The 15762-nt window shown below is 35.7% G+C and overlaps 1 protein-coding gene across 1 annotated transcript; it reads left to right on the forward strand.

Moving 5' to 3' along the window:
- The first annotated feature begins 1799 nt into the window (after positions 1–1799).
- Positions 1800–8776, forward strand: LOC113394230 (alanine aminotransferase 1-like). Its single transcript, XM_026631467.2, has 10 exons — positions 1800–1933; positions 4258–4347; positions 4876–4970; positions 5197–5387; positions 5569–5771; positions 7104–7226; positions 7490–7696; positions 7957–8100; positions 8261–8375; positions 8599–8776. Exons 1-10 carry the CDS (start codon positions 1814–1816, stop codon positions 8745–8747), a joined length of 1437 nt encoding a protein of 478 aa, XP_026487252.2. The 5' UTR covers positions 1800–1813; the 3' UTR covers positions 8748–8776.
- The last annotated feature ends 6986 nt before the right edge of the window (positions 8777–15762 follow it).

Raw genomic sequence — 15762 nt, forward strand, 5'->3', positions numbered from 1 at the left:
TAAAGTTCTTCAAAAAAGTGAGGGGTGGTTTATATCTATCTCTTAGGGATAGCCCACAGTAACCATTTTTATCCTATACTTTTTACGAGAAATAATGGCTTTTTTTCGAAGCAATTTCATGTACCTAATACAGCATTAGTCCTTATCCAAGTAGGTACCTTAAATACATTGTGCGTTTAATATAGATTAATCTTTTGAGTTTTGAGTTTTGTGAACGTTGTACGACATTCTGTAGTATATTTAAAATAGTAGTACGCAGCATAGCACCCGTTCGAATCCGGGGCGAGTCGCTAGTTATAAATAACAATGCTATATTATTGAAAAAAACTACAGCGAAAAGCCTTAAATAAATATACATACTTCATATCATCGGCATCGGCTTGAGGATACGGTAAGTTTTAAAAAATAGTATCCGAGATTTCGAAGTGGTTCAATCAAACCGCCGCTCCAATGATTGCCTTCTTTCCCTATGTTTTGTATTTGTATTTCAAAATAATCTGATTCGCGATTCGATTAAATCGATACACGAAAATATAATAAATATAATTCGAAAATCGACTTCCATAAAGCATAATTTATTTAATACGATTTCAACTCCGGGGATCTGATGAGATACGCATGACGTCATAATTATTAGTTCAATTTAACTTTAAAGTTTATAACAATGTGATTTTATTGCAGACTTATTTTTACTAGTAGGCAATTTACAATATATTGTAAGTATAAATAAATTAAAATATAAATATATAATTAGTTTCAATATATATACATATATGAATTAAAAATAGTTACTGTATTCAATTTTGGATCAAGTCCTTTATGATATACTTATGACTTAATGGTAGAACTTTGTGCAAGCCCCTCTAGGTAAGTACCACCCAGACATCAGATGTTCCATCGCCAAAAAGCAATATTTTGTATTGTCGGTCCGGTAAGCGCCAGTGTTATTTCCGGCAAAAAGGACATTACTACTGAGTCCCTAAGGTTAGTGGGGCATTCGCGATGTAAGGAATGACTAATATTTCTCACAGCGCCGATATTTATGGGCGGTGGTGAACACGTTATTAGAGCTGTCTTTATAAACACAATGTCATAAGGGAAATAATTATGAATTGAGTCTCACATAATGTTTACTCTATAAATGCTTAATTATTGGGTCTTAAAGAATGTTCCGTAGCTGTATAGTTTTAAAAAAAAAAGATTGACATCTCTCACTTGCTTCTGGAACGTTCTCGAATGTATTATTACATACGGATTAAAAATCTTTTCTCATTTTTTTTGATGTTTGCATTTCCGACATTAATCTATCACACGTACCATCAGGTTCATTTTCTAGTTCTTCTATCTTTAATAAATAAAAAAAAAAAAAAAATTAAATTTTTAATAGTTTTTGTAATTGCATAATCTGTGATATAAATTAAATTACAAGTTAAAATTATCATATTATATATTAAAGTCCAATTGATTGTCGTTAACGACACCTGGGGATTTTCATTCTGTTTTCACCAACAAACAGACTTAAGAGACTTATTGAGTGTACACATAGCGTGTCAGAGCGAACCCAGGGCGGGTCTCTAGCGTGATTTATAGTTGAATGTGATCTTTAATCATAACAAGAATTAGATAATAATATAAACACAGTACCTAAAGATTTCCTTGAAGTTAAACAGGAAAATCTCAGTCACAAGACGCGTCGGGATTCACCGCCGGCACCAGACAGACATGGTCGTCTTTATAAAGATTTGATGTTCTTACTTATTTCACTTAGACGTCGGTTGCCAGCTCTGCACGGTGTAGTTTTGAGTTCGCAAACATGAAGTTAGAGCAGTGTTTGACGGAAAAGAGCGTGAATCAAAAACTTCTGAACATTCAGTATGCGGTGCGCGGGCCGGTATTGGAACGTGCGGTACAGATTGAGAAAGAACTGGAGAAAGTAAGTTTATTTAAACATTCAATATCCCGACTTCGTAAATATAAGATAATATAAACAAGACTCGTAACTCGACCGTGGATTCAGTGTATAAACCCAGCAGGCACCACTGATTCATGCGCTTAATTTGTATTTATAATCCATCTCGTGTTCATTGGTAAAGGAAAACTGCTAGGGTGAGAATCTGCCACATGTAACCACAAAGCCGTATTGGAGAAGCGTAGTGGAGTAAGTTCCCAGCAGTGGGACGTTGAAAGGTTGTTACTTACTTAAATAAATACAAAACAAGTTTTCGAACTAGATTTAAATTATTACATATCATTCCAGGATATTATTTTAATAATGCTTTGAATAATAATCATTTAATAAATACGCAATGACAGAACATTTAGACAGCGAATTTTTTTTTTTGTTCATCGGTAATAATTGATCTTTAGTTTTATTGATAACAAAATTTTGGATAGAAGAGTGGAAAAATTAGAAACAACAGATAAAAGAATTCCCTCAAATGCTAGAATGTCGAATTTCAATCCCCGGGCGAATTTATTATGATACGCTCGCGATCTATTCGAGGGAATCACCCACAATGTGGTGATCTTACTTATCACTGGCGTTTATTACATGCGTTTATTTAAATATCTTGCAATCAAAACAATTATACGCAGAGGAATCTATTAATAACATAAATTTATATAATTTTAATTATAGTTCACATTTACCAAAAGTTATTGAAAATTTGGTATATGTTTTACACATCGTACCTTCATATAAATAAAACGTTGCATAAAAGTGGATTCACAATTTCCTCCGATGCATCAAAAAAAATTTAAAGCGTTCCAAAATATTTTTAAATAGATCTAACTAAGTCGAAATAAACAATAATTCATTCACGAATTCTTCGTGGCACTGGAGTCTAAACACTACCAGATTCCAGTCTCCAGCTCCGGCTCCAGCTGTTAATTAGAATTTGTAGACAGAAAAATCAAATATATTTTTAGTGGCTTGACCTAATATTTTGTCTACCTACCTCGTTGGCTACTAGATCAATGAGCTAGCCATATATTTCATCTTGTAGCTGTTGCTGGCACGTTATGATTATTTTATCCCGTGTGATGCTAATTTGAATTTGAACCTGTGACCTTGGTCTAAGAATCTCGGCCTATTATACTGTATTTATTACGCTGTTCATTCATAAGAAAGATTAAAATAATGATACATTGAGGTAAACAGAAAAATATATCATAATTATACAATATTATTATTTTATTAATTAAATCTATTTATAAAAGTTCTTATGGATAAACGAGGATCTAAACTCGAAAAAGAATGGCTGTTGGAAGCTCGCCAAGTCTTGCGTTCGTTAAATTGTATCCTTGGGCTGTTTGCTAATTTTTATTTAACGGTATTAAAGGTTTATTTGTTTTTTAATATGAAGGCAGGTTGAATGGCAGTTAGACCACCTGATGGTTAGTGGAACCATCACACAAGGCGCTGTTAGAATGCCAACCTTGGGAACTAAGATGTTCTATCCCTTGTGCCTGTACATATACTGGCTCACTCACCCTTCAAACCGGAACACAACAATACTAAGTATTGATGTTTGATGGTAGAATATATGGTGTGTGTTGTGTGTGTAGCCCAGGCGGGCTTTGACGAAGCCCTACCACCAAGTAAACTGTTTTTACAATATATACCATTAGTTATTTATATAAATATCTAGCTAACTTTTCTTAAGAACTGTCAGAGGAACACTTTTTTTCATAATATAGTTTGTCCTGAAAGCGCCTTTATTCTTTCCTCGATCGATCGGTTATTCGTGTGAAGTGTTATTGTCCTTCTAGGATTTATTTCTGGGACAGCATACATTTTGCAATAAAACCCATTTTTTTAAGGAAAATTAAATATGTACTATTTTATGTAAAATGCCTCAAAAAATTGTATAATATCAGTTCAAAATTCTTGTCACCATTCACCGTTTTCAAAGATATGTAGAGCGTACGAGTACAAGATAATTTATCCCAAAGCGGAATTCCCTCCACGGCGTAATATTTGGAATGAATAGGACCAATTGAAATATCCTCGATATCGGCGGCCGGAGAGAGTTTAGCGTTTATTGCGCCTTTCCGGGTAATGTAACGATTGTTTAGAGCCATGTAATTCGAAACAAAACTTTATTACCTTCCGTAAAATACAGACAAAATTAACGTGGTGGGGTCGAACGAATATATTTTTTGATACGGCCGAAATATTTATTGAAATCCTATCTACGATGGTTTTTTTTCTCAATTGTAGTTGTAGTGTGATAATGAATTTTATGTTTATTTCAGGGCGTGAGTAAGCCTTTCAAACGCGTGGTTCGCGCAAACCTCGGTGACGCTCATGCGCTCGGTCAGAAGCCTTTTACTTTCATAAGACAGGTGTGTATTATTTACTGGTATTAAGATAAAGAGATAAGATAAGGATAGATAAGTACAAAATAATAACATGAAAATACCGCGGTTCCGATATTTAAATCCTGGCAATTTCACCTCATACACAAACATGAGGTAACTGGAAGTTATTAACTTTTATCAGATTCGCGGTAAGTTTGCGAATAATAATACATCGATCTACATTTGTTTAAATAACTTTAAGAATAATGTATGTAACATTATTCTTAAAGTTACCGCAAATCTGATAAAAAATGATAACTAGAGATAGCAGTTTCTTGATAACTTTCTGCCAACTGCTTACTCCCATAGTGTGTTTTGAGAGAAGAAAAGAGTATAGCTCTAATTTTGAACTTCTTGCCTATTAATTTAATAAATGAATGCGGAAGCCTGTTTATTAAAGCTACACGTTTTTACGACAGAAGTCCTCAACATTAGGTATATTCATGCGTTCCAGTAAAGAATGCGCGTGCGCCCTGTAACTATAGATCTAACTACTAGAATTATACTTTATAGGTGTTAGCGCTCGTCGCGTGCCCCGAACTGATGACATGGCCCAACATCCCCGAGGACGTCAAGGAACGCGTTAAAGAAATTCTTGAAGATTGCATGTGAGATATTTTCTATTTTTCAAATATACCTTAAAATAAATATATATTATTCTTAAACGTATAAGAAAATAATTAAATTGATATTTTGCATGGTTTTGGCCAAATATGGCTAAGCTAGTAATAGTAATAGTGGCTGTGTGCGGTAGTGGTCTCATTATTTTTTACCAATCTTCCTAAAAATGATGACACTCAAAATAAAAAGTAAGCCGTTATATTTATTTTTCAGCAAAGGTTCCGCTGGCGCCTATTCCCCGTCAGGCGGGCTGAGTGTGGTGCGCAGGCGCGTGGCGCAGTACCTGCACGCGCGCGACGGAGTGGGTGCGGCGCCGGAGCACGTGTACCTCGGCGCGGGCGCCTCCGACCTCGTCAAAACTGTGCTCTCCTTGTTCGTGCACGACGTCGACGGGAAACCACCATGTACTTACTTTGTATTTCTTATTTCTTTAAATCTTTCGTGTTTTGAATTTGGAAATTCATTAATTACAGTCAATGTCATTAGATATCAACAATAGATGAATGAGGATGATTAAATAAGAACAGCATCCTCGTATTCATAGTGTCTTTCACAAAAACTGAATGTTTATTGTATTTTCCACAGCGGTGATGGTGTCGATACCTCAGTATCCACTTTTTTCGGGAACTCTTTCTGAATTAGGATTGCGTCAAGCCAATTATTACTTAGACGAGGAAAATAACTGGGCTCTGAAGATCCAGGAGTTAGAGAGATGTTGGCGAGAGGCGAGTGTGGACAGTCACGTGCGAGTTCTGGTCGTCATAAATCCTGGAAACCCCACGGGGCAGGTAAAAACTTAAACAGTTATGTAGATCATATTTATGTATTTATTGCATTTATATATACATTAGCAGCCTGTAAATTTCCCACTGCTGGGCTAAGGCCTCCTCTCCCTTTGAGGAGATGTTACTGAGCATATTCCACCACGCTGCTCAAACGCGTGTTAGTGGAAATGTATTTATAGTATCTATATGATTTCAAAAATCGCAGTGACACTATCGACTCGTATCAATATATTTTTAGTTAAATAACATTTGAATTTTTAACATATTATATATTTAGTTGTCGGTTGTCACGTGTTAGGCAATAAGTAGCCGATGTCCTTCCTTGGGGTTCAAGTTTGCTTCATACCAAATTTCGTCTAATTCGGTTCATTGGTTTAGCAGTGAAAGAGCGACAGACAGACAGAGTCACTGTCACATTTATAATATTAGTATAGAAGTATAGATTATATCTTAGGTTTTATCGGAAAATCCAATGATTTACCTCTAGCGTGACCTTTTACAACATATACATAGTTACATATAATAATATATTTTCATATAAATATATTTTATTTTAAGTTAACAGTCTCCAGTAACATACATTTTAATTTAATTGCTTAAAGTGAAGATTAAAATAAATCGATATTTCAATCATGATATATGTACGTAGTCTACTCTCAACTAAGCGAGGGGCGCTATCTGGTGTCTTGTAAGATAAATTAACTTAGTCTTAATAAATACGAATGAAATAGATTAATCAATTAATTAAGCAAAGGGTAATATCAAACGAAAGAGGAAAGTCACTTCAGTCTCCGTTCCCGAGGGTGTTGCAGCTTCATTACCGGAGCTATTTACTTTTGTTCAACTTGTAACTCTCGTGTCCTCTCTTCAGAATTAATGATTCGATTCTATTGCAAAGATTCCTGATAACTATTCTATTAGAACTGTATAAATTATAGTTAGAACTAACATTATTAGTAATTTATTATTTAAGATTAAGTCCAAGATTTTATTCAATTAAGTAAACATACATACGTTAGCATAGCATAGCATAGCATAGCAAAGTAGCATACACACGTTATTTCTATCGTCGAGAGTGGGCAAAGACTTTTTTGGTAGTCACAAACATAGCTATGCTTACGATATTGTATGCCTTAAAATTCTTGTTGGTAGGGCTTTGTGTAAACCCGTTTCGATAGTTACCACCTACTCATCGGATATTCTAGGTTTGAGAGATGAGTGAGCCAGTGTAAAAAACAGTTATTATCAGTAAATCTTATCTAATAATATAATTGTGTTGCATTACCTGTATGCATGTGGTTTTTGGTAGTGGTAAAATTCATTGAATGTTGACAGGTGCTTACGAGAGAAAATATTGAGGAAATAATAAGATTCGCGTATGATCACGATCTCTTCATATTGGCTGATGAGGTCTACCAAGAGAACATTATTTCTAAGGACTTCCATTCCTTTAAAAAGGTTGGTGTTTTAATTATGTTAACATGTTTTTTTTTTAAACTCTCAATCTGACCAAGCACCAATGATTAATTTGTATTTATATCTTGTTCGGTGTTAAAAGACATGCGTGTGATGAATGAAAATCTACTACAAGCAACACCAGACTATTCAATAAGAGAAACCCGAAAATATAATGTTTGTCCTCAGGAAAATAAAGGAATACATTTTGCATTTGTGTGTATGATTTCTTTTCTACCTTCCACTAATAATTGTGTACCTTCCAGGCGATGCACGAAATGGGTGCGCCCTATAGCGGCATGGAGCTAGCAAGCTTCAGCACGAGCTCGAAGGGCTGGGCGGCGGAGTGCGGCCTGCGCGCCGGCTTCGTGGAGCTGCCGCGCCTCGACCCTCGCGTGCGCGCCGCCTTCGAGGCCACGCGCGGCCTGCAGCAGTGCCCCTCCGTACTCGGGCAATGCGCGCTGGACTGCATCGTAAGTTCCGTCAAACTCCGTCACTAAGTTTTCGAATAATTCCGAGACGAAAATCATCGACAACGTCAATATAATGCTGCGTCCAAAACGAAATAAATCAAAGTGAATTTCTTCGGGCCCTATGAGAGTAAGACTTCAGAGGCTATTCGAGTCTCTACAATACTCAAACTGACATATTGACATAACCGTAACCGGATTTAACTTCTCTAACGTCTCCGTAAAGGATATTCAGCGAGTGTAATGTTATCTATCGTGCACAGATGCGGCCGCCGCGGGCGGGCGAGGCGTCGTACCCGCGCTGGTGGAGCGAGCGCGCAGCCGTGCGCCGCGTGCTGGCCGAGCGCGCCGCCGCCGCCGCGCGGGCGCTCAACGCCATCCCGGGGTACTCCTGCAACCCTATCGATGTGAGACAACACTTTAGATCTTTGAGCAGCAGTGGGACTGCGGGACACTTGTAGATCGTTGTCCACATTAAGTCCATCGTTCGTGGTCTCCGTATACTACTAGCCAGGAATATGTGATCATCAACGCCCGCTGAAACGTTTCGTGATTTGTATCTCTTAGGGCGCAGTGTTCGCGTTCCCGCGCGTGGAGCTGCCGGCGCGCGCGCAGGTCGCCGCGGCCGAGCTGAACGTGTCTGCGGACGAGTTCTACTGCTTGCGTTTGCTGGAGGAGACAGGTGCGGGCGCCGTTTCAGTGACATTTACACTGAAATGTATTTAAATAAAATTAACTTGCGAACTAAAATTTAATTAAGATTCGGAATTACTAATACTGTAAATGTCCCTCGTTTGAAAAATTCGTATATGTATGTATATTTATATATATAATTTATTATTTAATATTAATTATATACACAAAAATATTTTGGTTTGAATTTAATTTTTTGAAAAATATTTCAGGTATTTGCGTAGTACCGGGTTCAGGGTTCGGTCAGCTACCGGGCACTTTTCACTTTCGGACCACCATCCTGCACCAACAGGAGGAGTTCCAGTACATGATGGAGTCCTTCCGACGATTTCACATCGACTTCCTCCCTAAATACTCATAACACATAAAGGCGATCACAGATATTGCTGTAAGATTATTTTATAATGTGTTGATATATAAAACTGATGGCCGAGAGATGGGAGCCGAGATGGCCCAGTGGTTAGAACACGTGCATCTTAACCGATGATTTCGAGTTCAAACCCAGGCAAGCACCACTGAATTTTCATGTGCTTAATTTGTTTTTATAATTCATCTCGTGCTTGGCGGTGAAGGAAAACATCGTGAGGAAACCTGCCTTTGTCTAATTTCAACGAAATGCCACATGCGTATTCCATCAACCCGCATTGGAGCAGCGTGGTGGATAATCCTCCAAACCTTCTCCTCAAAGGGAGAGGAGGCCTTAGCCCAGCAGTGGGAAATTTACAGGCTGCTAATGCTTTATGATATATAAATCCAAATGTCTCGTAAAAATAAGATTATTATTAGTTTAGTCGTTAAGTGTTAAGTGGCATCTTTAATGTCATGATAAAGTATTTAATTAAATGTTAAGGTACTACACCATTTAGTGAAGTACTACATCTTCGACGAATATTCTGACATTCCTGACTTCTCCAGAGTATGCGCATTATTTTTTCTAATGTTAATCATGTATCTGTTAAGTATTTATAATAAATATTTTTATAATCGTAAATGTTTTGTTTTAATTTCATGTTTTTTTGTTTTGATTTAAACGTCGATTACAACATGTCAGCAAGTACCCAGGGGGTGGAAATTTTGTTAATGAGTGATTTATAACCATGAATACCTTTTATTTTATACTAATAATTGTGTGCACCTCACGGAAGGAAACGTTAATTGTGCAGGTGTTTGGACTCGCGATCATCTGCTCAGATCAACGTGTTCTATCAGGAAGCAGATATACTCGCACACAGCTTAAACATATTGTATTTCGCGTCGGTTACTTGTTTTTCTTAAATAAAAAGGTTTTGAAAAAAAATATATTATCTGCTCGCTTCCATAAGATAAATATTACAATTCGGAGCTGATACCTCTCCAAAAAAAGGCCACAAATAACAATTCATTTCCATAACTGTCAATGCTAATATTTGTTTTAAAGCCTTAATTATACACTAATAAAAATTTAAAATACTGTAAAGATCATGATCGCGTGGAATACAAGAATGCTAGCAGCGTTTCCCCGCCAATCGCAATCCTCTGGGTAAAAATTGAAACAGCGCGCCTATCTCAGTGAAGCCAATAACGTGTGAATGGTGAATAAGGGATACTTTAAGTAAAGGTTTTTGCACTCCAACTCCAAAGTCCAGGTATTTAAGAGACGGATAATTTGGATTATTTGGATCGTTTGTTTGCTAAAGCGACGATTTTCCGCGGCGGTTCCAGCTCTAAACGCTGTTTCCCTGTTTTACGTGTCTACATACGTATATTTATGAATATAGACTGTAGTAATCAATGGTATAAACTTGTCTTTTAAAGCTATTTTACATTTTATTTTAGCAGTTTACAAGGTGATTGGTGATTTACTATAAATATGTAAGGAGAATACTCTGTACATGATTCTCATTCGAATTATATAATAAAAATAGGTACTTAATTTTTGACCAAATTTTAATTAAATAAATGGACACCTTGCCAGCGGCGCGTGCGGCGGGGTGTTGTACTGTGCCGCTTGCCACCCGCAACCCCCGCCCCGTGGTCCGTGGCTAATTAGGTCAGTAGGGCGAGCGCCACCGTAACGTTTTTATGTCCGTCTACCTACATAATTTGTTATTAAATATAACGTCCTAAGTAAAGCCTCTCTTTCAAAATATTGTTTTCATATCAATTTCTTGCTGTGTTTTTTTCAGTAAAATTCAAATTCAATCAGAGCTAGTGGTCACACTTGGCGACTTAAGTAAATAATGTAAGACTCGTGAGGCGTGTCCTTGTCCTGTTATAAGATTGTATATTAAACGTCGTATCGACAATAAGGGGGTTTACTGTAAAATAAACTTTTACAATACTCGCAATATAGAATCGTAATCGCGCTTCGCTTGCGTGGATTCCCACCGGAGCCTGAATGTTTTAGAGCCCGGCTGTTCGTTCATGTCATGAGATACAGCGATTTAGTTTAAATATAGGTCGTATTTAGGCTACACGTCACGCAGCCGAGGGTGATACAAGTTAATAGCAGTTTTAATTGGATACAGAGTAGAGATACATATGTTTGGATTATGTAAATGTAGTTTCTAGGACTAAAATTAATCCGACAACTTAGGTTTATCACGATGGAACGCGTTATTTATTATATTGATACTGTTTTCATACATTTAGCATAAATAGGATATTGATTAATTCCATTGGATCACTCAAAATCAAAATATATTATATTCGATGAGGCTCCACAGAGATGGGATTGAATTAGGCAAATGTTTAGACGTCTATTGCCACATCGCCTGCCGTCGACCAATCATTTATTGCAATTTAGACTGAATTAAAATAAGTTAATTCGACTTTGATCAGCGATTCAGAAGCTAAAGATAAGAAAGAAAATCTAACGAAATACAATTTACAAAATTGAAACAGTTATTGAAAGCAAAATAATTGAAATACGCTTCGATTTTATATAATGTTATTATAGCATTTTTTACAATTGTTTTTGCCCTCCAACTAAACGTTATCTAAGACGCTTCGTTCTTTGATGAACGAACGAATGGATTTTTACATATTATTTATATTTAATACTCGAAAAGCATATTCAAATGAAATCTGTACAATTAATGAGATATACGTGTAACCTAGGGCTCGCTTTAGCGATTCTTTGTTAACCCTATAATAATAAGATATATCTTTGTATAAACTAATTAAGAGCATTCAAAAACATTCTTTGAAAAAGCGTGTGGAATACGGGAAATATGAATAAAACGTTGAAATACAATACTGTCGGTCGTTATAGACAGAATCAAATAATAAGACCGCGTATTGGCGATATATGAGAAGGGTGGGTAGGTGCCCGAGTAAAATATTAAATTTTGGTAGCTGTAGGCGCGCTCTTGGCGGTGTGGGCTCAAACGAATTATTACTTTTGGACATGATATTAGTAATACATCTGACTATGTCCTTTGTATTGCGCCAGTCAACATTCACGCTCAGTCGAGTCGTAACGAGAAATAACACAATAATACCTTCGTTTCATATCAGACCTGTGTTTTGTTTGTCTGTGTATAACAAATATATAGAATTAAGAGATTTACCAATATACATACATAGTTGATCAACAGTGCAAGTAATTACAGTAGCCGATGAGTTAATCGGCTTACGAGTTACTGTACATTGATATTTAGGATGCTTATTATGTATAACAGTTATTAATATTCTAATATTATTATTAAATAATATAAAATGTCGTTCAGTCGTTCGTTCAGTTCATGTATGTACGTTCTTAACTTAATATACGGCTTAATATATCTGTCAGTGTCCAAAATGCTGATCATTGCCATAATTATTATTAATTTTAACTCATTCTGAATTTGATGGTTGAAATTTCAGCGTTCAGTATTTTGTCAGATTAATTAACCTCTGGAAGTGTTTTTGTTTCATCAATCCTAGGGTCGAGTTGATGCCTCCCTGCGGCCAAACTTTCTAAGACTTGTTCCTTTCTTTATAAAGTTATTGGGTTGGTGGTTACGTTTGGCGATAGCAACTATCCGTCGCTTGGGTCTTAGCTATGTCTGCCACCACGTCAGTTATCTAAAACTAAGGGAATATGGCCTTGACAATTAATGTTCTGCATATTTTGTTTAACTTTCCCGAACGCGTATCCGCTGGTCTCTCTCCTAAAATGCGTCGTCCTTCTAAAAATGTTACGTTTGATCATTTCGGTCCAAAATTAAATATCGGTGTAAATATTAAAAGTAATAAAATCGATTTCCACCGCACCTATTGATCTCCGTCATGACTTCTCATGACATTGACGTAATATACTATGCCCTGCTGGATCAACCAAAAGACATTAATTGTATTAAATCGATCAGTGAATATGTTTATAGTTTAACAAGCGTTTCAAATCTATGCGTAAGGTAGGTAAGTAGATAATATTGTACTGTGAGAATTTCAGTTATCGATATTTAAATGATTGCCATTTTTGTGCTCTCGAAAGCGCAGGCCAAATGAATTCGACAAATAAATATAAGTGTTACAATAATGGCCGTGCAATTCGCTTTTATATTGTGACATTTATGAGTATAAAATCGTATTCTATTGTTAAATAAATGCGACTGAATTGTTATTTGATGATACGATTTGATATAATATTTTATGTGAAAATGTTGGAGCACTTTTATTGTTTGTCGCAATATCTCTTAACAGACAATATTACAAATGATCTATGTATGTTAGATTTACGTTTCATTTGGAACAATTATTCTGAAATCAAAACATTTTATACTTCAGTAGGCTTATATAAGCACTTCATCATCATGTTACTGTATCGTGTACAACAACCTTAATACTTTCATTAGAGTACTTTTTTGGATAAGCAGGCGTTGATGGTCATTGCGGCGTTGGATAAGAAAGTCGCGGGGCATCCGTTGTAATACTAGCGCTAATTACGGAGACAATATTATCTGGGCGTGATGATGATTATACAAAGATTAATATATTGAGTATTAATCAATCATCGAAATAACATTTTAAAAAACGAGCTTTTATGTATTAAATATATATCTGTAGCATGGTCAGCATGGATATGTCTAAGAAGTTTCTCACCCAGCGATAAGTCATCCACTCATCAGATTTTCAACAGCAATACTTAAGGTTGTTGTGTTCCAGTTTAAAGGTTGAGTGAGCCAGTTTAACTAAAGGCACAAGCGATAAAACATCTTAGGTCCCAAAGCCATTTAAAATCAAGTGTCCCATTTGTCCGAACGCCAACTTATATCGTAAAACAAAATATTAAGTATTCTCAATGTCGGTTATAGCTTAATACAACACGAATGATTAAAATGTGACGTGACGAGCAGCAATTAGACAAGGATGGCTGCGCAGATAGACAGGTTTTAAAAAGACTAGATATGTGAATATTGAGTACAACGTACTAATACAATGCGTATATGCCAATAATATATTTATTTACATAAGATTATTAACATTAAGTCTTTAAATATATACAAATATGAATTAAAAATAGTTATAATATAATACATGAATTCGATTATCGTTATTAGGATGAACGTTCTTGATTACGCCATTCACGTAAAATATAATAATTGTTTTATATGGATCTCTTATTCTTTATTTTTATGATGATACCGATGCATAGTATGTTTATATATATATATTTTATAAATGCGAAAGTAACTCTGTCTGTTAAGTTTTCTCGACTAAAAGACTGGACCAATATAGATGATTTCTGGTACGAAACAAGGCTAGGCTAGGTTTTTTTACCATTTAAGATGAGCGGTCACACGTGGGTAGTCCCGCGAATTCAGTTCGAATTTTATATAGGTATATTATTACGAGAATATGGTCGGATTAATAATCTCTGAAGATACAATTGATACAGTAAAGTTTTCGAGTAAGTATATTTTATTTTTGATAATCACAGTAAGGAACCATTTCATGTTTAGTTCCATGTCATACAGTGTGGTATTCTGACCACACGAATGACATATGTACTTATAAATTTTAAGCGTTTTATGTGCATTTCAAACTTATATATTTGGTTAACTAAATGCACCATGAGAAGAAGACGAATAGACGTAGGTACGAATGTCATTTTTTATTGATTTAATTGCTATACCGGTACAAAATAATTGCTTTTATATAATTATAAAAATATATTTGGTCAAAAAGTAATTTTATTCCTACGAAGCCAGGACGGGTAACTAGTTTAATATTATAACATAATACGACAAATTCACAGTCAAAACTTAACAAGAAACACCCGGGCCGACCGGGGCCGGGGCCGCTCACTCCCGTTCCGCCGCCATTTTTCGCATCGCGTGTTTCTGACGTCACTCGCCCACATGTAATCGGCGGCACGTGTCGCACATCCATGAGTCTCGCTCGCACTCGTGCTCATTCAGGTTGACTGTTGACATATTCGGTTCATGGCGGCCGCATAGAACGTATTTTATTTACATATTTAGCCCGATCAAAATGTCTAAAAAATCTATGTACAAGTGTTGTGTTGTGCCTGATTGTAAGAATACAACGATTCGTACGCCGAATAAGTTATTCTTTAGCATTCCGGTCGGGGAGCAGACACGAAGCGAGTGGTGTCGAGCGATGGGCCGACTTCAACCGAAACACCGGCCCCTACATCCGAATTCGAGTCGTTATTGTTGTGAGGATCACTTTGACGTAAGTGAATGCTTCTTATCACGTATACAAAGATAACGAGTCTTAAAATTATTTAGACTCAGTAACTCATTATTAGGTATTGATAACTTTACTGCTGTCTGGATATGTAGCAAGCGCAATGAATTATTTGCGATGTAAATAACAAAATTTAAAATCAATAATAATAATATGTTATGCGTCAAGTTACGAAATAGTGAATGTTAGTTATGAATGAGTCTCAAATTCAAGTTATTGCTGTGAAGTAGTATACTGGCAATTAAACTATTAACAATTTTAGGGTTTTTTAAAAAAACGATTTGTTTACACTTTGCCCATTATCAATAAATTATTAATAATGAAAGCCAATGATTCAAATTGATGTGGCAAGTCCACAGCAAAGTATTCTTTACAGTGAACTTGCCTATTCTACTAGGTTGGACTTAGGACTATTTTGAACAAATTTATTTTATTTATTTATAGATTTTCGAAACACCATAGGCGTACCTATTCACAAATTATTAAGAAAAATTGGGAAACAAATTCTGGTACGATGTGATACACCACTACATGCGTTTACATTATACATTTTAAATAACAAAACACTACACTCCTACATTACTAAATCTTTAACATAATAATAAAAATATGAACAACAATATGAAAGAACAAAAAATAATAATACATTACTCCAAATTAAAAAGAAATAAAAACATATAAATATCCTGACACTAATTGAG

The sequence above is a fragment of the Vanessa tameamea genome, chromosome 16 (assembly GCF_037043105.1).
Source record: "Vanessa tameamea isolate UH-Manoa-2023 chromosome 16, ilVanTame1 primary haplotype, whole genome shotgun sequence".
NCBI classification, from domain to species: Eukaryota; Metazoa; Arthropoda; class Insecta; order Lepidoptera; family Nymphalidae; genus Vanessa; species Vanessa tameamea.

What these genes read in the sequence shown, in the direction of transcription:
- LOC113394230 (XM_026631467.2), top strand. Translation starts at nt 1,814, where the DNA reads ATGAAGTTAGAGCAGTGTTTGACGGAAAAGAGCGTGAATCAAAAACTT. An exon ending in CTGGAAACCCCACGGGGCAG is followed by an intron (nt 5,772 to 7,103) that starts GTAAAAACTTAA and finishes GAATGTTGACAG; the next exon opens with GTGCTTACGAGAGAAAATAT. An exon ending in ACTTCCATTCCTTTAAAAAG is followed by an intron (nt 7,227 to 7,489) that starts GTTGGTGTTTTA and finishes TGTACCTTCCAG; the next exon opens with GCGATGCACGAAATGGGTGC.